The sequence below is a fragment of the Balaenoptera ricei genome, chromosome 3, assembly GCF_028023285.1.
Source record: "Balaenoptera ricei isolate mBalRic1 chromosome 3, mBalRic1.hap2, whole genome shotgun sequence".
In the NCBI taxonomy this organism is placed as follows: domain Eukaryota; kingdom Metazoa; phylum Chordata; class Mammalia; order Artiodactyla; family Balaenopteridae; genus Balaenoptera; species Balaenoptera ricei.
In genome coordinates this window covers 142,783,820-142,805,243 of record NC_082641.1, presented here as the reverse complement: position 1 = coordinate 142,805,243, position 21,424 = coordinate 142,783,820, and the positions used below count along the sequence as shown (strand labels likewise).

General features: G+C 37.5%; 2 protein-coding genes and 1 long non-coding RNA gene across 6 annotated transcripts in view; 2 read left to right on the top strand and 1 right to left on the bottom strand.

Moving 5' to 3' along the window:
• The first annotated feature begins 276 nt into the window (after positions 1 to 276).
• Positions 277 to 6,536, top strand: NUDCD2 (NudC domain containing 2). Of its 2 annotated transcripts, none has more exons than XM_059917641.1 (4): positions 277 to 579; positions 3,053 to 3,101; positions 3,694 to 3,770; positions 5,974 to 6,536. In XM_059917641.1, exons 1-4 carry the CDS (start codon positions 391 to 393, stop codon positions 6,055 to 6,057), a joined length of 399 nt encoding a protein of 132 aa, XP_059773624.1. In that variant the 5' UTR covers positions 277 to 390; the 3' UTR covers positions 6,058 to 6,536. The 2 variants fall into 2 exon arrangements, with proteins under 2 accessions (XP_059773624.1, XP_059773623.1); XM_059917640.1 differs by having other exon boundaries at positions 3,619 to 3,770; positions 5,974 to 6,524.
• A 5,411-nt stretch (positions 6,537 to 11,947) lies between these two features.
• On the bottom strand, positions 11,948 to 19,222 carry CCNG1 (cyclin G1). Of its 3 annotated transcripts, XM_059917639.1 has the most exons (8): positions 18,993 to 19,222; positions 17,645 to 17,908; positions 15,322 to 15,575; positions 14,665 to 14,743; positions 14,486 to 14,584; positions 14,137 to 14,261; positions 14,067 to 14,087; positions 11,948 to 13,225 (listed from the first exon to the last, which is right to left on the bottom strand). In XM_059917639.1, exons 2-8 carry the CDS (start codon positions 17,906 to 17,908, stop codon positions 13,159 to 13,161), a joined length of 909 nt encoding a protein of 302 aa, XP_059773622.1. In that variant the 5' UTR covers positions 18,993 to 19,222; the 3' UTR covers positions 11,948 to 13,158. The 3 variants fall into 3 exon arrangements, with proteins under 3 accessions (XP_059773622.1, XP_059773620.1, XP_059773621.1); XM_059917637.1 differs by having other exon boundaries at positions 14,067 to 14,261; positions 18,957 to 19,218; XM_059917638.1 differs by lacking the exon at positions 17,645 to 17,908 and having other exon boundaries at positions 14,067 to 14,261; positions 18,993 to 19,218.
• A 264-nt stretch (positions 19,223 to 19,486) lies between these two features.
• Positions 19,487 to 21,424, top strand: part of LOC132363905 (uncharacterized) — a 188,728-nt gene continuing 186,790 nt past the window's right edge. The window contains exon 1 of the long non-coding RNA XR_009502673.1: positions 19,487 to 19,521. This is a non-coding gene — a long non-coding RNA (uncharacterized LOC132363905). The remainder of the gene's footprint in view (positions 19,522 to 21,424) is intronic.

Genomic DNA, 21,424 nt, shown 5'->3' with positions numbered 1-21,424 from the left:
CTCCGCACGGGCCCAACCCCTACTGGCGTTACTCAATTTTAACTACGCACCAGCAGCATTTGCGCAAGCGCAGTTCACATCAAAGAATTTTCAGTCGCTTTTGACGTCATATTGGTGGCAGTGTAATGAATTCTGACTTTACTGGTTCCAGCCCTCTCCCATCGTTCCTTGGATGTAAACTTTTCCGGATTTCAGTTCGTTAAACCTGGGTCCTGCCAGCGTCCTAAATGGCCCCTGAAAGGGAAAAACGAACACGAGCGGAGACTTCAGGTTACTTCCTGCGCATGTGCAGTGACCCGAGCGGAGAAGCCGGGGTGTGGCTCGAACGCGGAGATTCCGTGCGTGCGCTCGGCTCGCTCGGTGCCACCGCGGCCGGGAGGCGACTGGAGTATGTCAGCCCCGTTTGAGGAGCGCAGTGGGGTGGTTCCGTGCGCAACACCTTGGGGCCAGTGGTACCAGACCTTGGAGGAGGTGTTCATTGAAGTTCAGGTGCCGCCAGGCACTCGCGCCCAGGATATTCAGTGCGGCCTGCAGAGCCGGCATGTGGCGCTGGCCGTGGGGGGCCGCGAGATCTTCAAGGTAGCGGCAGGTTGGGGCTTGTGCTCAGTTTCTTCCCGGCCCCCTCAAATCTCTGAGTGCTAGAGTTCATAGTTTCCTTGGAAAGACTGGTCTGCGGAGACCCCACCCTCAGGGCCAGTCCTGAGTTGAGGTGGGAATTTTGAGTACGCCACTTTTCCTGGCTTTGTTTCTAAGCCAAATGAAGCTGTTCGTTTTGTTTCTCTGCGGGTCCTCAGCTGAGAACTGCTTAACTAGATCGTTGAAAGAACAAATACTTACGGTACTTATAGTTTCTTCCAGGCACTGATCTCGGTGCTAGTAGTACAGCGGTGAACGAGCCAGATAATATTCCCACACTCAAGAGAGGTTATGCTCTTGTAGGGAGTCATAATTAAACTAATAAATATTTAGGCAGTTATAAGAAAATAAAGATGAAAATAAAGGATAAAGATGTCAGGATGAGGATTCGAAGGTGATGTCAGGTGATTTATTTTCTCATCTGAAATTAGAAAAATTCTCGTTTGTGGAGTGGTTAAGCAGTGTCAAGAGGTCGTGAAGAAAATAATATCCCTTTTATTCTCATCAGTACCCTTTGGATCTGGTACTCATTTTTTCCTTGTTAAAATTTATAGTTAAATTCAGTTAAGTTGAAGTTAGATTTCTTTCTCAGATTAGATGCCCAAGATATTTGATGGCAGTGTTGTGTAATGGTCAAGGGATACTACTTGGTAAGATACCTGGCTTTGTCATTTTTCCAGTTTTGTAACCTTGGGCAAGAGATTATTCATTGTTTAAGCCTTCATCCACAAAGTGGGGTAATTATAGTACCTTTCTCAGGATTGTTTTGAGCATAGCATGGTGAGTGAAGAGCTTGGAGTAAGTAGTGACTGGTATGTAATAAGCTCACACTACGTGTTAGTTATTTTATATGAAAGGGTTTTGAGTGCCTCAGAGAAAAGGAAGATTCATGTGAAAGACATTGATTTATGTCAGCTTGGATCTTTTGTGCAATTTTGTGCGGTTTACTGAACGGTGATTTAATATTACATGTCAAATTTACTTTAGTAAATTTAGTTAATTTGCAATAGCTTAGGGAATTTAGCAATAACTCTAACTCTAGGATTTTAGACAAGTAGGATTTTTTTCCACTGGTATTGACATGAGAAGAATGTGTTTTCTTTTTTTAATGTGACATTTTAATTTCATTTCCTACAACAAATCAAAATGGATTTTAGCAGATGCATTCTCTTTTAAACTTATATTTTGCTTAGTTCTTTCTTAAAACGAGTTTCTGAAAAATCAGTGACAACTCTTCTGACCTCAGATGTACAGTATGTGCTTTAAAATTCTTTTAATGCTAAATTGCCCTACAAAGAGATTGAACCAGTTTTATTTATTTATTTATTTTATTTTATTTTTCTTAACATCTTTATTGCAGTATAATTGCTTTACAATGGTGTGTGTTAGTTTCTGCTTTATAACAAAGCTTTATAACAAAAACACCCCTCTAGGTCTTCACAAAGCACTGAGCTGATCTCCCTGTGCTATGCGGCTGCTTCCCACTAGCTGTCTATTTTACATTTGGTAGTGTATATATGTCCATGCCACTCCGTCTCACTTTGTCCCAGCTTACCCTTCCCCCTCCCCGTGTCCTCAAGTCCATTCTCTACGTCTGTACCTTTATTCCTGTCCTGCCCCTAGGTTCCTCAGAACCATTTTTTTTTTAAAGATTCCATATATATGTGTTAGCATACAGTATTTGTTTTTCTCTTTCTGCCTTACTTCACTCTGTATGACAGACTCTAGGTCCATCCACTTCACTACAGATAACTCAATTTTGTTTCTTTTTATGGCTGAGTAATATTCCATTGTATATATGTGCCACATCTTCTTTATCCATTCATTTGTTGATGGACACTTAGGTTGCTTCCATGTCTTGGCTACTGTAAATAGAGCTTCAGTGAACATTGTGGTACATGACTCTTTTTGAATTACGGTTTTCTCAGGGTATATGCCCAGTAGTGGGACTGCTGGGTTGTATGGTAGTTCTGTTTTTAGTTTTTTAAAAGTTTATTTTAAAAGACATCATTTCTTCTTAATATCCATAGGAGAGCTCTTCTTGTAGTTTATTATAGTTGGTAAAGTTAAAGCATTTCAGTTATTAACTTCACATTTGGCCAATCAGTGATCAGTAGTATTTCTTCATTTTCTAAAAATTAAGGAGCCCTTATCTTTCTGTAGAGAGCCCTGTGTTCTTTGTCTTAGTATATATTCCGTAGTGTAAACTAGGTTCTGTTTCACTCGCTAGGAGGGAACTTAGGGTTGAGCACCTATCGGTGTGTTGAAATGGTATAAAATTTGATCTCCCCACTCTAAACAAATTAAGTAATTATATGTGGATTAGATGGGAAGTAAGGTAAGTCTTAAATCATGAAAACTTTATGAAAATTAATGGAATTTCTTTATTTTTAGTACTCATATGTTTATTTTTCAGGGCAAACTCTTTGATTCTACAATAGCTGATGAGGGAACGTGGACTCTGGGTAAGGGTAATCTATTATATTTCTTAGAATCTTTTTAAAAATTAATTTTGTCTTGGAAATTAGTATGTTTCCCCCTGCTGTAGATTTGCAGCTTTGGAAGATATAGTAAAAGAAATGTATTGAAAACAATTGTACGTCAAGATTCCCTAATGATTTTTTTTTTAAATAAATTTATTTATTTATCTATGGCTGTGTTGGGTCTTCGTTTCTGTGCAAGGGCTTTTTCCAGTTGCGGCGAGCAGGGGCCACTCTTCATTATGGTGCGCGGGCCTCTCACTATCGCGGCCTCTCCCGTTGCGGAGCACAGGCTCCAGACGCGCAGGCTCAGTAGTTGTGGCTCACGGGCGTAGTGCTCCGCGGCATGTGGGATCTTCCCAGACCGGGGCTCGAACCCGTGTCCCCTGCATTGGCAGGCAGATTCTCAACCACTGTGCCACTAGGGAAGCCCTCCCTAATGATTTTTGAAAATACAAATTAATGATTAACTCTGATTTCTTTGTGATTTTTGTTTGTTTAGAGGATAGAAAAATGGTCCGTATTGTTCTTACAAAGACAAAGAGAGATGCGGCAAATTGTTGGACTTCTCTTCTAGAATCTGGATATGCAGCTGATCCTTGGGTGCAAGACCAAATGCAGAGAAAACTTACATTAGAGAGATTCCAGAAAGAAGTAAGTCAGATGAATGTATGACTATGTATAGTTAAACATCTTAAGCTCATAGAATAATTATTATTTGAAATTAAAACTCAAATGTGGTTTTAAAAAATTACTAAAATTCTTCAAAGAAATTTTTTAAGTTAAATGGTTAGAAAAATGATTGGCCTTTCCATATATGGATTTGCATGCCTCAACTAAGAAGTCCTCATGCCACAACTAAGAGCCTTCATGCCGCAACTAAACATGCCGCAACAAAGATGCCAAGTGCTGCAACTAAGACCCAGTGCAGCCAAAAAAAAAAAAAAAAATGTCTTCGGTTTCTTTCCCTACTAGTACATACAGATAAAATTCATTACTTTTAACTGCTTTAGAGTGTTCCCTAGTTTGAGTGTATCATTATTATTTAGCTGTTCCTCTTTGATGAGATTTAGATTTCTCTGTTTGTGTCTATTTCAAACAGTTTGTACTTTCATCTCTGAAAATATTCAAGTTTTCCTTTAAGAGAGATATATGGGAGAATTATTACTGGATCAAACCACTGTTAAAGTTTTAATGGATAATTTCCATCTATATGATGGTGATTCCCAAACGTATGTCTCTGGCCTGGACTTTTCTCCTGAATGTTGGACTTGCATATCCAGCTGCCTATTTAACATCTTCACTTTTCTGTCTAATAGACATGTCAAACTCAACATGTCCAATGTGAACTCCCTAATTTCCCTCCCACATTTGTCCTACTTATGGCCTTCTCATCTCACGTGATGGAAACTGGGTGTTCAGATTAAAAAAATCTGGGGAATCATCCTCCATTCCTCTGTCTCTCACACCCTATCCAATTGTCAGGAAACCTTACTGGCATGGCCTTCTAGATATATTCAGGATTTGACCACTCATCACCACCAACTCTACTACCACTCTCACCTGGAACACCTCTAACGTCTTGCCTGGGTTACTCTAATGACCTTTTAATTGTTCTCTTTACCTCTACCCTTGCCAAGCTACCGTCTTCTGAAAATAGCAGTTAGAGCAGTCCTTTTAAAAATGCATGTCAGATTATATCACTTCTCAGAACTCTTTCACTCAAGTAGAAGACAAAGTCTTTTACAAGGCGCTAATTGATCTGGTCCTCCATGGTGTCTCTGACCTCCTCTCCTACTACTGCCCCCCTCATTCATTCTGCTCTAGCCATACTGGCCTTTTTGCTGTTCATTAAACATGCCTGGCCTTTTGACTGCAATGGTCTTCTCCCAAAGCTTAGCTAATTTCTTTACTGTTTTCAAGTCATTTCTCAATGAAGCATACTTTGATCATTCTATTTAAATACTCTAATCTCCTCATTTTCCTTACTTGCCCTACTTTCTTTTTTTTTTTTTCTTCCTATACTATAGCACTTAGGAACTTTTAACACACTAGATCTGGGGTTGGCAAACTATGGCCACTGGTCAAATCTAGCCCACTGCCTGTTTTTGAAGGAAAGTTTTACTGGAACACAGCTATGCTCATTTGTTTGTGTATTGTCTTTCATATAGCCATAGCAGAATTAAGTAGTTATGAGACTATATGACCTTCAAAGCTTAAAGTATTTACTACCTGGCTCTTTACAGAAAAGCTTGCTGAACCCTGCTCTAGGTAATTTAGGGTTTATTATTTGTCTCCTCCTGTTAGAATGTAATCTCCACCAGAACATGGATCTTTGTCTATTTTGTTCATTCTTAAATTCCGCATGCCTCTCATGGTGTCTTCTAAACAGTAGGAACTCAATAGATGTTTGTTGAATAAATGAAATGTCTCTAAAAATACTGAAGCCTGAGGTAGTACTTACTCCATAAGATTGTCGTGAGGATTGAGTATTTTAAAATATATATAGCTCTTAGAACCCTGCCTGGCATGTAATAAGCTCTCAAAAAATGCTAGTTATTAAAAATCTGTTTATACACTGATGGTAAAGTATATGTTTGCCCATACACTTGTCAACATTATAGTATGCATATTGATCTTCTAAATATTTGTAAATATGAAAGTTGAAAAAGTACCTCATAGTTTTAGGTTCCACTTTGGTGATTACAGTGAGGTTTGATATCTTTTCACATGTTTATTGTCCATTTAGATTTCCTTTTTTGTCAATTGCTGGTTTATATCTTTTTACCATTTTCCTTTTGGGTTACTTATATTTTTCCTTGTAAGTTTTATAATTTTTTTTTTTCATATTTTTCAGAATCCTGGTTTTGACTTCAGTGGAGCAGAAATCTCAGGAAACTACACTAAAGGTGGACCAGATTTCTCAAATCTTGAGAAATAACTGCCATCTTCTTGCTGCATTTTGTGGATCCTAGCAGATGTTGCCAACTTAATCAAAGGAACAGATTATGTGGTGGAGGAAAAATGTGAATGTCTACAGTTAACAAATTGCAAAATATATTTAAATATGGTTCTAAAAATTGCATTCAAATATGAGTTACATAGGAAACATCTTAAATACTGTAGGAACTATTCTGTTGATATACGGTAACTTTTTTTTTGGACTTGTTTTTGCTCAGCATGAAGTTTTATATGCTGCATTTTACTAATTTCATATTTAACCTGTATTTTTAATACAAAAATCTTTAGGGTATAGATCATGTGAAATGACAGGATGCCATCAGGGAAAATTAAGTTTTTCTTTCAATAAGTGTGATGCAGGAATAATGTTCAATAAACTTTTCCAAATAGGAATTGTGTACCTCTTTGTCTAAGTGTACCAGTTCATACAAGGAAATTGTATTACTGAAAAAAATTTTCAGAAAGGAAGAAACAATCCACAGATATATTCTAAGTTAATTTTAAGAGTTACTGAAATTTTCTGAATTAGTATATTATGCCTTGAGAGATGCCTTTAAGTCAAGAAATTGAAAAATAGTTAAAAACCTATCAATAAGAATAGATTAGTGCAAAAGAGAATTGGTGAGGTGAATATGGTTATTGGGTGAATCCTTTGTTAGTGACAAAAACAAATTATAGTCAATGGTTATAAGTCAGTGACGACATTTTGATCTCCAGTGATCCAGACATATAGGTAAGAATTGTCTTGAAGTTTTACTTCATCCTTTTTATGTCCTTTCTAATTTTAAATATTTTAAAGAGTCTTAAATGTATTGAAAAGTTACAAGTAAGGTACACAGAATTGTTTTCTTCCTGACTCTTCAGGTTTGTGTGTAAGTTGATAACTTGATGCCCCATCACCTCTGAGTACCTTAGTGTGTGTTTCCTTCGAAGGACATGCTGCTACATAGCTACAATACAATCATTAAAATCAGGAAAGTAGCATTGACACATTATGACCACCTAATCCTTGGACCTTCATTCCATTCAAGTTTACTTATTTTCCCAATAATGTTCTTTATAGCAAAAGGGTCCAGTCAGAATCATGCCTTGCCTTTATTATTTTTTTTTTTTGCCATGGCACATGGCTTGTGGGATCTTAGTTCCCTGACCAGGGATTGAACTTGGGCCGCCATCAGTGAAAATGTGCTAGGTCCTAACCACTGGCCCGCTAGGGAATTCCCCATGCCTTGCCTTTAATATCAGGGTCTTTAGTCTTCTTCAGACTGGAACAAGTCTTCATTTTAACCTTGACTTTTACAGCCTTGGCTCTTTTGAAGATGACAGGCTAGTTTTGTACACCTCTGTCATTGTGAATTTTGTTTGATGTTTCTTCACGATTAGAATCAGGTTATGAATCTTTGACAGGACTGTTGCAGGAGTGATGCTGTGGTCTCTCTGTATCCTAAGTTATTAGTTTCAATTTGTCCTTTTTCTGATAGTGTTTACTGTTGGCCTGCCATATCTGTGGGTTTCAAATTCTCAGATTCAACCGAGGATAGAAAATAGTAAAAAAAAAAAAAAAAAAAAAAAAAAAATCCAGAAACTTCCAGAAAGCAAAACTTGAATTTGCCTTGCAACAGGCAACTAGTTACATGGCATTTATGTTGTTTACAACTATTTACATAGCATTTACATTGTACTAGGTATTATAAGTAATCTAGAGATGATTTAAAGTATTGTGGGATAGGATGTGGGTAGGTTATATGCAAATACTGTGTCATATTATTGAGCATCTGTGGATTTTGGTGTCCGAGGGGGATGCTGGAACCAATACCCTGTGGATAGTGAGGGACGACTGTACTTAGATCACTGATTAAGTGGTGTCTGTCAGTCTTCTCCACTATAAAGCTATTCTTTTCATGTTTATGGTTAAGTATTTTGTGTGATGTAGTTTCAAAGTACCACCTTGTTTCTTATCAAACTTTAAATTTATCTATATATACTCATGATTTCCACTTTATTCATTGGGTTAAAATCTATTATTCCCATTACTTTGATCCTCAAAATTTTTTCTGGATTCAGCCAGTGGAAGGTCATTGTAGGTGGCTTCTATGCCCTTTTGACATGTCCCCATCATTATTTGAGCAATTTCTTATTCTCTGGCATAAGCTATACCAGACTTATTATTGCTTTCCCTACCCTAGCCCAAGATTCAGCCATTTTTCCCAGGAGCCCTGGTTCTCTAGTGAAGAATGGTGTTTAGAAGCCAGGTTCTATGTGTTAGTGAGTAGGTGCTGTTGGTGTGTGTTTATTATGCATATATTTACATTTGTATTTTAATATTTATGTATATATTGAAAACCATGAGTTCACACTTAAACTCTCATTTCTGATCCCATGGGGTTCATTTTTGCTCTCTCCCTTTGTGTAAAACTCCTTTCAACAGCGAGATACCTGATCCCTATTATCCTTAATATATTTGGTTCACTATTCTAGGTCATCTTCCCATGCGAATACCTTTCTCACTCTGCTCAGGCTCCAAAACCCTATGCCAAGCAGAGATAGCCTGCCTCACCTACTTGGATCCTAATGCCCCACTCTGGGCCACTGCAGCCCAACCACACCCTTTGGCCAGATACCTATGATGTTCATTTTACCCAATAACTTTAGGAATGAATTGTTGGGGAAGAGGCTTTTTTCTTTTAATTGGCTTATCTATGTGACATTAAAAATTTTTAATATTTTGAATAAACATACAGTAAAATCAACTTTTTTTGTTTGTAGTTTTGTGAATTTTAAGTTATGTAAAGATATGTGTAAACACCTCCAAAATCAGGAAATTGACCGGTTCAGTCAGCCCAAAAACTCCTTCATGCTTTCTCTTTATAGTCACACCCTACTCCTAGCCTCAAACCCTGGAGTCCACTGATTTAGTCTGTGCCTCAATATTTTTTTTTTCAAGATCTTCATTTAAATAGAATCATATATAATCTTTTTAAAAACATAGCTTTGAGATAATTCACATACCATACATTTTACTCATTTAAAGTGTATAATTCAGTTGTTTTTAGGATAGTCACGTTAAGTTCAACCATCACCATCGTCAACTTTAATTTTCATCACCTCAGAAAAAACCCCCCACCAAATCCATACTTTTTAACTATCACCCCACCCAACCACCTACAGACACCCAACCCCCTGAAGCAACCAATAATTTACTTTCCATTGCATAGATTTCTCTGTTTTGGATATTTCATGTACCTGGAATCATAGTGTGGTCTTTTGTTTCTGGTTTCTTTGACTTAGCATAATGTTTTAGACGTTCATCCATGTTCTAGTATGTCTCAGTGCTTCATTCTTTTTGGCTGGCTAAATAATACTCCATTTATGACTACCACATATTTATCCATTTGCCAGTTGATGGACATCTGGGAAGTTTCCACCTTTTGGCTACTGTGAATAATTCTGCTATAAACATTCAAGTACAAATTTTTGTGTGCATCTGTATTTTCATTTCTTACCTAGGAGTGGAATTTCAAGTTTTATGGAAACTGTTTAATCATTTGAGGAACTGCTAGATTGTTTTGCAAAGTGGCTACACCATTTTACATTCCCACCAGCAGTATATGAGAGTTCCAGTTTCTCCACGTCTTTGCTAACATGTGTTATGTGACTTTTTGATCCTAGCCATCCTAGTGAATATGGACTTGTATCACATTGTGGTTTTGATTTACATTTCTCTGATCGCTAATTAATGTTGAGCATCTTTTCTTGTACTTATTGACCATTTGTGTATCTTCCTTGGAGAAATGTCTATTCAGATCCTTTGCCCATTTTTTAATGGGTTATCTGCCTTTTTATTATTGAGACGTGAGAGTTCTTTATATATTCTGCACAAAAGTCCTTTATCAGATATGTGATTTGCATATATTTTCTCCTTTTATGTATGTTTTTTCACTTTCTTGATGGTGACTTTTGAAGCATGAATGTTAATTTTGATGTAGTTTAATTCATCATGCTTTTGGTGTCATGTCTAAGAATTTTGTAATCCCAGGTTATGAGGACTTTTTTCCAGTGTTCTCTTCTAAAAGTTTTATAATTTTATCTTTTACATTTAGATCTGTGACCTATTTTATTTTTTGTAGGAGCTGTGAAATATAGGTGGTTTATTTTTTTGCATATGGATGTCCAGTTGTTTCAAAATCATTTGTTGAAAAGGCTATTCATTCTCCATTAAATTGTTTTTGCACTTTTCTCAAAAATCAATTGCTATTTATATGGGTCTGTTTTTGGTCTCAGTATTCTGTTCCATTGATCTATGTGTCTTTCCCTTCACCAATAGCACACTGCCTTGACAACTGTAGCTTTAAAGCAAGTCTTAAAATTGGGTAGAGTGATTCCTTTAACTTAATTCTTCAGAATTGTTTTGGCTGTGTTAATTTTCTTTGCCTTTCCGTGTAAAGTTTAGAATCAGCTAGTCTGTATCACAAAAAGTCCTGTTGGAGTTTCCACTGGAATAGCATGTCTTCTGATCCATGAACATGGGGCATCTTCATTTAGCACCTCTTTGATTTAGATCATCAGCATTTATGGTTTTCAGCTTATAGAACCTGTACATCTGTTGTTAGATTTATTCCTAAGTGTTCATTTTCTGGAGCTGTTGTAAATGATTTTTTATTTGGTTGTTGGTATTTTTCAGTCCTTCTATGTCCTTGCTGGTTTTCTAGTAGTTCTATACATTACTGAGTGGAGTGTTTAAGTCTCCAACTGTAATTGAAGGTTTGTTCATTTCTCTTTTCACTGCTGTTTTTACTTCTTGTATTTTTAAGCTCTGATGTTAGGTGCATACATATTTAAGATTGTCATGTCTTGGTGAATTGATTCTTTTATCATTTTTAATATCCCTCTTTATTCCTGGTAATTTTGATACAATTTCACATGAGTCCATTTAATCTATATTGGGAAGTAATGTGCAGAGAGGTTAAGAGCATAGCCTCCGAGTCAGAATTGCCTGGATTGAATCACACATCCAAGTACAGGTGTATGACCTTGGGCTCATCACTTACCTGTTCCTTGGCTCTGGTTCATTTGTAAATTGGGATAATCTCATTCAATTTGTAGGATTAAGGATTACATGAGATGATTCATCTAAAACATCTGACAATAGTACCTGACAGTAAAAACTTATCATGGTTAACCACAAATGTTAGATCAGAAATGTCTAGTTTTTAGAAAGTATGTCACATAATTAGAAATACATAGAAGGTTCAGGTCCCTTTTTAAAAACAACACTTGCGAAAAGAGGGATTATTAAATATATCTAACCTGAGTCAAATACCAAAGGAACCTTCTTTTATAAAAGTTTTTCTTTCATCAGTAATTCCGTACAGTGTCTACTTTATATCTTGTTAGTTTAAACATGAACAGTTCAAAGTCATATATTGTTTGAGTTCCAATAATAATTAACCAGTGATCTAAGCAGATTAACAACCACCTGCTGGAATACTGTTTAATTAGATAATAGGGTTGCACAGAACTTCAGGTGGGCTGAATCTGATGGTGATTTTGTATTATGGATAGCCATAGTAGTGATGAATCTAAATAATAAAAGCGACCAATAGTGTATAAACACCGACTTTTTAATGCATATTAAGCATATTTAATTGTCATCATCTTGTGTCTATCTTTAAAAAACCATTAGAAAGGAAAGTGTCAATTAGGTAATAGCCATACTCTTATAAGAAATTGTTTCTCCTACCATGCATCTTTAGTGCTAAATTTAAATATAGTGAGTGAAGACAGCTTTTTATTGTGGTTCTATTATCACAGTGCCAAAATAGTTAATTAAATTAGAAGAGAAGCAAATAGAAAACCACCCAGCAAAGGAATGCATTTCAGTAACTTTATTGAAAGGTATATCCCTTAGTACCAAAACATAATGGTAGTTGGTTAGGTTACCTCTGCCAACTCAAAATTAACACTGATGTATTCAAAATATTGAAATTTATCAGTCTTTTGGGAAAACTGGAAAGTTATCCATAAAACATGGTTTACAAAAGTATAAGATACACTGTGGTTCTTTGGTTTATTTTCCAATGCATATCTCTCCATAACATGATGTCAAATTTGGGTACAGGCATCCTGGATGGATTCAGGCTACACATTCCACTAACTGTTTATAACACTTTAACACAGATCTCCTTAGGTTCACTGAAATCCTGAACACTACCTCAGCAACCTTATAATTATGAAGATGCCTACTTACCTTTCTTAATACTTTCTTTTGGCACAGTAGGGGCAATTAATGAAAGTATATTCTCTCCCTTTTAAGCAAAATTCTAAATTAGAAGCAATGACAGTTTCATAAAAACAGTGCTTAGTAAAAACTTCTGGAGTGTTAAATCAGAAAGTTTTCAGAGTGACGTTAATTTGTTTTGAGTTACTACTACAATAAAAACTAATTTTCTAATTTTCTTGATGGGACTAGACTGAGGCAGTAAATTTTGTATAAAACTTTTTAAATCATGGATATAAACATCACCTGTTTAATAGAAAAATATTAAAGATAACTTAATATGCTGAAATTAATAGGTCTGTAGTTTTGCTTTATATAAAATGCCCTCAAATTTAAATGTGATTCCCATGTAGCAATAAAGTCCACATCTCTGGATTATATATTACTTGCATTATGAGTGCCAAGAAACCATTTTCACTGCCTAGAATACTGACCCTTATTATGCCTTAAAAGTGCATTTGTGAAGTGGTGGTTTTGATGTAAACCTCATATTTAAATTTAAAGTTTAAATTTAAATTAAGTAGGTTACCATTTTTAACACCACCTAAAATACAATATATTGACCCAATACAGAAAGTTGGATCAATGTTAGAAATGAAGATTCACAGTTTACCTTCCCAGGCTTGTCATTAGCATTTCACATTTATGCTGTTAGCTTTGATTTGTATGCTTCACAGGTGAATTCAAATGTGAGTAATTCCACTATAGGGTAATGTTAATTAGGCAGTTTTCCCAAATCTGAGAACACCAATGTTAATCTACTTGTGATGTTTTGAGGCTTCACAGCTTAAATCCGTTATAACATTATGGAATCCACAGCTCAGGATTGTGGAGAAAGGCTTCAGAAGAGTTTTTTGTTGCTGTAAGAATCCTATTTAATAAACAAAAAAATCAAGTTATCAGAAGTCTGCCAAACACAAATATTACTACCTGTTAAAATATCTAAGATTCATAATCACGTCTTATGTAGATGTGTTCTATGTTAATATTCAGTTTTGAGTAGGAAGAAAGAAATCACCAACATGAATTAAACTTAGATGGCAAGAGTGTATATCATATATTTGTGAGGAGGCTTACATTTTTTTATGCATGTAGATACTTTCCAGTGTTCAACTACTATAGCAATGATACACATACAGTTGAGATGTATAATGATACACTATACAGTTGAGACATCCTGGCAGTTTCTAGACACTCAATGTAGAGACCACCTGTCACAACTTACTTTTTAAGTACAATACCCAAGTTCATATTGATTTTGCTAATAAGCTAACAGTCTCAAATTAGTTCAATGTATGGTTCAAACTTTTGGTCCTGTTCCCTTACTCAGGCTTGTGTAACTTTAAATGAGCCAAAGCCTAAGTCTACATATAGCAAAATGATGTGAAATTGAAAAAAAAAAAATGCTGTTTTAGTGCTACTTTTAAAGTTCAGGTTATTAAGGATGCTGCTTTTTAAGCTGAAAATTTAATGGCTAACATATATATCAAAGGTTAAGAGAATTCCTTACTCTTAGGGTGTTGTACCTTGAAAGCAGTAAATGCCCTCAAATACTAGCTGACTAGATCAGTGAAGTCATTTTCCCCTCTGCTAGTCCAATTCCATTTTGTTTATTTTGAAAATAATGCAGATTTAAATTCTTGAGTTGCAGAAGAAAATTATAGCATTAGAAAAGTTTCTCTACATGGAGAAAAACTATGAACCAAATTTACCAATTAAGGGACCAATTCAGGAATCGTTGGAAGGTGGGTTATTCTGTAGTAACTATGCTTCAGTTGCCGTGCAGTACGCCCAGAAACAATCCATTTCAACTTCTGAACACTTGGTTTGGAGCACTTGTTTGATGAATATTCAGTTAAACACTTGGATACGAGCTCTTGCCAGAAAGTCAAATCTCTGCCATTGATCTGTGCATAAATTAAAAAAATATATTCCTTAAAATAAAAGTCCTACAGTATTTATTTATAGTAATAATTGCAATCTTATTAATGTGTGTTTCCTCGTCAAAAAAATTTGAGGATAAGCTACTTAAGTTTCAAACAAACACAGGACATCTCATTTTACTTTAGGAACAAGTGGTTTAGTTTCTTTTACAGCTGTGAACAGGATTTAGGCTATGACCTGTACATACCTTGGAATGTTTCTGAAGACATTCTACTCCTTCTGTTAACTCTACACACTTCTGTGCCTGGATCTCCAAGGCAATGATAGACAATGCCAACACAGATGGCTAAAAGAGATAAATTTTAAAGTAAATGCTGAATATAAAAGTAGGTATATAAATAGGTTTAATCTTTATAAAATATTTACCTTTGCTTTAGAAAATATGATCCTGCAGTAGCATGCCTTAAGTTGAGCTTCTAGTCTTTCAAAATTAAGGCTATTCCTCCTTTAAAAAGAAAATGAAATCAATTTTATATAGATAATTTTACATCAAGTCAAAAGAAATTTTTAGAAAAGTCAATTTTAAAGTGAAGTTTATGCACACTTATCATAGAAAGTGAATTATTTGAAGTAAAGAATTTCCCTTCCTTCAGAAACATTAACTTCTTAAGGATACCATATATGAATTTTAACTGATTTGGGCCAAAAAAAAAAGTATCATGCTACAACTCCCAAGGTTTCTTTTCATTTTAATAAATCTATTTTTGAATCTGAAGTTCCTTTTTCCATAAATCTGTGTTAGATGCTTACCTACTAGGTTCTATAAGTTAACTAGTCTATAAATGGAAAACATAATTTAAAAAAAAAGTTGAAATGTCCATCTTAAGAATTCACAGACTTCAAGAAGGTGCTTTTGACTGAAAGTCTTCTCACTTCTGCTGGAGAGTGAAGTGAAACTCAAGGAGCTTAGCTGTCACTTTACTTATTTTGATTGGAATTCTCCCAGGATATTGATTTTATGTAACATCCGGACAATACATTCTGATTTCCAAATCTGCTTTGTTAAAAACAAAGATCACATACCTTTCATATGGCAAGTTCTCTTGAAGGAGTGAATAATAGAGTTGTAGAAACTGAAAGGCAGTAGTAGCTTTGACTTTCCAACACACCTTCTCCAACACAATCTTTTCCATTCTCATCAAGTCTGAAACCGTGAACCTATACTGGCTTATTCGGATCAAGTCAGTTGCCAATGGGACATTCCTTTCCTCTTCTATTGATTTTACAGCCAAATAGAAGCAGCTCAGTCCAACACACCCAAGGTGCTTGGGCTGTACCTAAAAAGACAGTAATTTTACAGCCAAATAGAAGTAGCTCAGTCCAACACACCCAAGGTGCTTGGGCTGTACCTAAAAAGACAGTAATTTTACAGCCAAACAGAAGTAGCTCAGTCCAACACACCCAAGGTGCTTGGGCTGTACCTAAAAAGACAGTAAGTCCATGTCTTTACCTTATTTCAGTTAAAAAAACATAAAGGATAATCTAGAACTCAACCCATCACTTCGAAAATGTATCTTTGGGGCTTCCCTGGTGGCGCAGTGGTTGAGAATCTGCCTGCCAATGCAGGGCACACGGGTTCGAGCCCTGGTCTGGGAGGATCCCACATGCCGCGGAGCAACTAGGCCCGTGAGCCACAATTGCTGAGCCTGCGCGTCTGGAGCCTGTGCTCCGCAACAAGAGAGGCCGCGATAGTGAGAGGCCCGCGCACCGCGATGAAGAGTGGCCCCTGCTTGCCACAACTAGAGAAAGCCCTCGCACAGAAACGAAGACCCAACACAGCCATAAATAAATAAATAAATTTAAAAAAAAAAAGTATCTTTGAGGTATATTTCTCAGCTGTGAAGGACTTAACAAGATCCACTGATACCTCAACTGTAGCCTCTTAACCATATGTACCCACTTGGAACCAATTTTTGAGTAAACAGACTAAGTTTCAGTATAATGTGTGGCTTCAGCACGTAACAATTCTTCTTTTGGTTTGTTTAAATCACTGCAGAACGATAAGCAATAAGCTACTAGGTCAAAGGCTTATATGAGGACTGAAATACCTTACAGCTTACACACAAAATTTCTTTCCGGAATGTTGTGGTTTTCCAGGCTGTTTTCTTTGTAGTAACACATGTAAAATGTTTTTAAATACTATAGCACATACTGTTTACTCTGCCTGTAAAGCTCTATTCACTACCAATATTTTAAATTTATTCATCATTTTCTGAATGTCTACAAAATTTGTCACAGTCAAAATTCTGTCCACTTTAAGTTCTGCTCAACGGAAACTTTAAGAAGCCTTTACCAGTATTTGTGCTCTCCTCTTCTCAGAACCCCTTCAGCAATACATTTATGCCTCTTTTGAGGTATAATGTAATCATTTTTCTTATTATTCCTTGTACTATATAATAGTTATCAGTGCAAACATTACTGCCACTAAGATTATAATACACTTAAGGGATAGATGTATGTCATTCATCTATGTAACATTTATAGTCAAAGGGAGTGCCTGCACATGGTGTCTAAAGAGTTGTTTAATTAGGCTATTGAAAAAGTTTCTTGAACCATTCAATACACATTGAGTTCCTCCCATATATGATGCATTCTGTTAGGTACTGAGGACTAAAAGATGAGTTGCAGTTTAACTGTCACATTATTTCATTATCTACCAATGACCACTGGCACACAGAGAAGTCAGATGTATTTTTAACAATTAAGCTCTGAAAGCTACACAGATGTCCTGCTTATCCAATACAGGGAAATAACTATGTATAAATGCTCCTTCAGAAGATACTCTCTCTCTATTGCATGCAAACTTAGGCTGGAAATGACAAGCATAAGCACAACTTGGGTAAATTTAAGGCTAAAACAATTAGAACTTTATTCTATATGAATAGAGATCAAGAAATATACTCTATTGACCAGGTGGTTGACAGTATCAACAAAAAGGAAAAAAAGAAAAGAAATATAGTCTAATTCTTAACCGACAATCTAGCATTCTGCCTCTAACACATTTCTTAAAATTTAGAAACAACAGTAAATAAATGAAAACACCCAACCTATCAAAAAAGACTTTTAAAAACAACAGCCAACTCTCCTACTGGGAGACTCTGCAATTAATTATTTGATATTAGACTATTTTTCAATGTCAGAAGGTAAGTCGAATAAATGATGCATCACTCTTAATTAAAAGCAAGGATTTCATCAGTGCTGTAGTACACAGAATTACCATAATGTTTTGGCTACTTGCTGAAAACAAAAAAGGTCAAGTTATGAATACCAGCCCAAAGCTAGCAATACCACCTCCAAAACACACTGAACAAAACCACGAAATAGGGTAATGTAGCTTTAGACGTACCTTCATTTTAGACAGGAATCTGTCCAGTAAATTCACAGCTAGAGAAAATGTCTCCGTGTCAAAGCCAAAGAACTGAGTTAGACTAAGGAGATCTTTTACTTCAAAGTCCCTCAGTCTTGCAGTCATTCTAAGGCCATTATCGTGTGCAGATTCAATTAGTCTCAAGCCGCAGACCTTTGGCTGACATCTCAACTCCTGTTCCAACAGGGCATTCAGCTGGTGTAGCAGTTTCTGAGAGTCAGTTGTTGTCACTACCTCTATCATCTATATATAGAACAAAGCCCAGAAAGGAGTGAAAGAACAGCCCTTCCTGCCTTGTGTTGTGCCAGGTGCATTATAACACAAGTCTCCCCTCCCTCAATGCTATTAGTGAATCTAAGTCACTGCAAAATGCCATCTGTTATTCTCCCCCTCCCCAACCAGTTGGTCACATCCTAAATTGTGAGTTCCTAGAGGGCAGTAGCCACGCCTTTCTGAAGAAAAAAAAATGCAAATCTTCATGCCCAAACTTTGAAATTAGATGGTAGCATGTATTCTGCCATTTATTAACAATGTGAACTGTTCAAGTTAGCAAATTTTTCTTTGTCCTCAATTCCTAATCTGTAAAGTGGGTATAAGGTTATTACCTATTTCATAGACACTTGTGTGGAATGAATGAGATCATCTAGGTACACAGATACTTAGCACATACAGTAGGTGCCTCATAAACACTGGGCAATATTAATGAGCTTATTTCTAGTCTGTAAAATGAGGCAATATCTGCCTCTTTGAATGGCTGTGAAGATTAACCAAGATGATTCAACTAAAGAGTTTAGCATAGTGCTTGGCACTCACTGCTCAGTAACTGTTAACTTTTATTGATGTTAGGAAAGGAAGCTTAAAGGCAGTTATGGGCGCACGCAGTGGGGGCGGGAGGTAATCCAGCCTGCAAGAGGAATCTGGCAGTTTCATTAATTTAAGACAATACTGAACATCTACTATGTGCCTGTTCCGGGCACAGGCTAAGCCCTGGACACACGGACGGTCCCTCCCCCCAGCAACCGAAAGACAGGAAGGCAGAAAGAATCCTTAGGGTTGCGCGACGGAAAGGGTGGGCAGAGGGAGAACCGCAAACTTCAGGGGTCCAACTCTTTGGCCCCTGGGCTGGTGCCTGGGAGCCGGCCCATAAGACACTAAGACGTCTCAGGAGGTAGGATCTGGCCCCGCCCCTCCATGCTCGTACTAGCCTGAACATGTTGCTCGGGGAGAATTAACCGAGGAAAAGGGCTCGAGACCTACCCCTCACCCCGCGCCCCCCAACCCTGCTCCTTACCCGCACTCCGAGGTCAACCCCGAAATCCGAGCTCACCTTGATTGCGACTGCAGCTCCTCAGCGGTAACCACCCTCCCCGGGCCTGCTCTCACCTCACCCCAAGATATTAGAACCGAGAGGCCTACGAGGCGAGAGGGCTCGCGGGCAAGACGGGAAAGGCCCGGGGAGGGGGAGCTGTCTTGGGTGGAGGTCTCTACAGCGCCGCCGAGATGACACTGCCCTCCTCGGGGTCAGCTCGGAGCCGAAGGGGCAGCGCCTGGCCGCCTGAGTAATATATTGGAGGGCGGGGTTTTCTCGCTGCGGTGGGAGGGGCACATGGGAGGCATTTTCGCCGCTGATTGGTGTAAGTCTTATGATGGATGGCTCCTGCGGCCCAAAGAGGGTTGGTCCGTAGAGGGAAGAAGTCCGGCCAATCAGCACACGCTTTTCACAATCCCGGAGTCAAATTCTCCGCCCCTTGAGACCACGCCCCCTACCTCTGGGCGTCTCTCATTGGAGGATTTCTCCAAGTGTCTTCAATGAAGAGGAGGGAGAGCTAAACGCTGCGCGCACCAACCCAGGCCCGGTAAGGCCTCTGCTGGCAGGCGGATTGGCCAGAATATCGTTCCAGAATGTACTGGGAGTTTTCGTTCTGTTCGGTTTAGTAGAGTGCTTCTGCTCTCTCTAAAAATACAGTGTCTGATTCCAAAAAAAAAAAAAAAAAGTAAAGGCCTGATTTTTCATTGCAGTTGGAGAGGTGGTGGATTTTCTATGATGTGGTTTATTAAATTTCCAGAAGTTTCTCCCTGTGAGCTTTGGAAATCACTTGTTCCTTGCCTTGTTTTGCTTTTTTGTGTAATTTATCAAAGGGTGGAGTTGGGCTACGTACATTCTTGGTCTCCTACCAATTTCCTGAATTTGATTTTTGAACAAATTAGAAATAGAAAAGTTGGTAGTTCTTCATCGGCTTAAAATGAAAGGTGTGTGATTGACTCAGGAGGAATAAGTAGACAAAAATAATTGTAGTGCTTATGAATCTGAGTTCACAGATCCATGTGTGAAGCAATATTAGTCTTTTTACTTGCTGTCCATGAACTTAATCTCTGATTGTGAGCCTTTGCCTGATAAGTGGAAAAATAATTAGCTTGAAGCCTTCCTGGACTCACTCCTTCCCTCTTTCTTTCCCTATTGTCACAAATGGGAAGGGTCTACTTTAAAAGGGCCTGAGGATTGGTGAACAAGGAATTGGTTATCAGTTCTGGTGGTGAACAAGGAATTGGTTATCAGTTCTGGTGGACTGTACTTTGACGTCTCTGTTCTCACGGTCTCTTCCTGGTTGGTGGCTACCTGGGCTTTGAAAAAATGAAAATCTGAAAGATTTGCTGGCATGTTTGCTGTTTGCCCTGCCGGGTGCTTCCCTGAGGCAGTGACACAGAACCAAGCCCTGAAATGGGGGCAGAGTTGTGGAGAGAAAGGGGAAGGGAAAACCTGAGAGAAAAAGTTAATGCCCCAAAATATTATCTTAGCCACATCTCTAGGTCAGTTTGTCAAACCTCTGCGTTTCAAATGGGGAAGAGGCCTTGGTCACCCTTGAAAAAGAACTCACGTAATGAATATAAATGGGCAATTAAAACCATTTAAAAAGTTCTTTTTACAATAATGTGTGAGTTTACAAATGTACGTTTCTCCTTTAGTAACAAAGGAACAAAATTAGTAACAAAATTAGGAATATAGGTATGTACACATGCACTCTTTCACTATTTGTTGAACACGTAATATGTGCCAGTGGAGGACAGAATATACTGGTTCCCGTCCTTGTGGATCGTGTAGTTTTGTGGACAATATAAACTGATTTATTTTCAAGTCACAGGCTACTAACTAGGTACACGACTTTTAGCAAGTTTTTAATCGCATTGAGTTTCCATTTTCTTTTATTAAAAAATAGGAAGTAAAAGTACCTTATTCACAGGGTTATTGAGAGGATTAAATAATGCAAAGTACCTAAAGAGGTAGGCATTGTGCCCAGAGCACAGTAAGTACTTGATAAATGGTAGCCTTTATTATTAAATTACTAACATTTCTTTTGAAATGTCTTGCTTAACATACATTTAATTCTGTTTTATCTATTGTCAGAATTAGTCTTCTAGAATCGGAGTATTGGAGTTGTTTACTTAACACTAATGAAAGTATCTAAATTGTGTGTATTAATTTCTTTTTTTTAAAGATTTATTTATTTATTTATTTTATTTTTGGCTGCGTTGGGTCTTAGTTGTGGCATGCGGGATTTTTTGTTGCGGTGCATGGGCTCTTCGTTGTGGTGCCGGGGCTTCTCTCTAGTTGTGATGTGTGGGTTTTCTCTCTCTAGCTGAGGCGTGCGAGCTCAGTAGTTGTGGCACTCAGGTTTAGTTGCCCCATGGCATGTGGGATCTTAGTTCCCTGAGCAGGGATCGAACCCAGGTCGCCTGCATTGTAAGGTGGATTCTTTACCA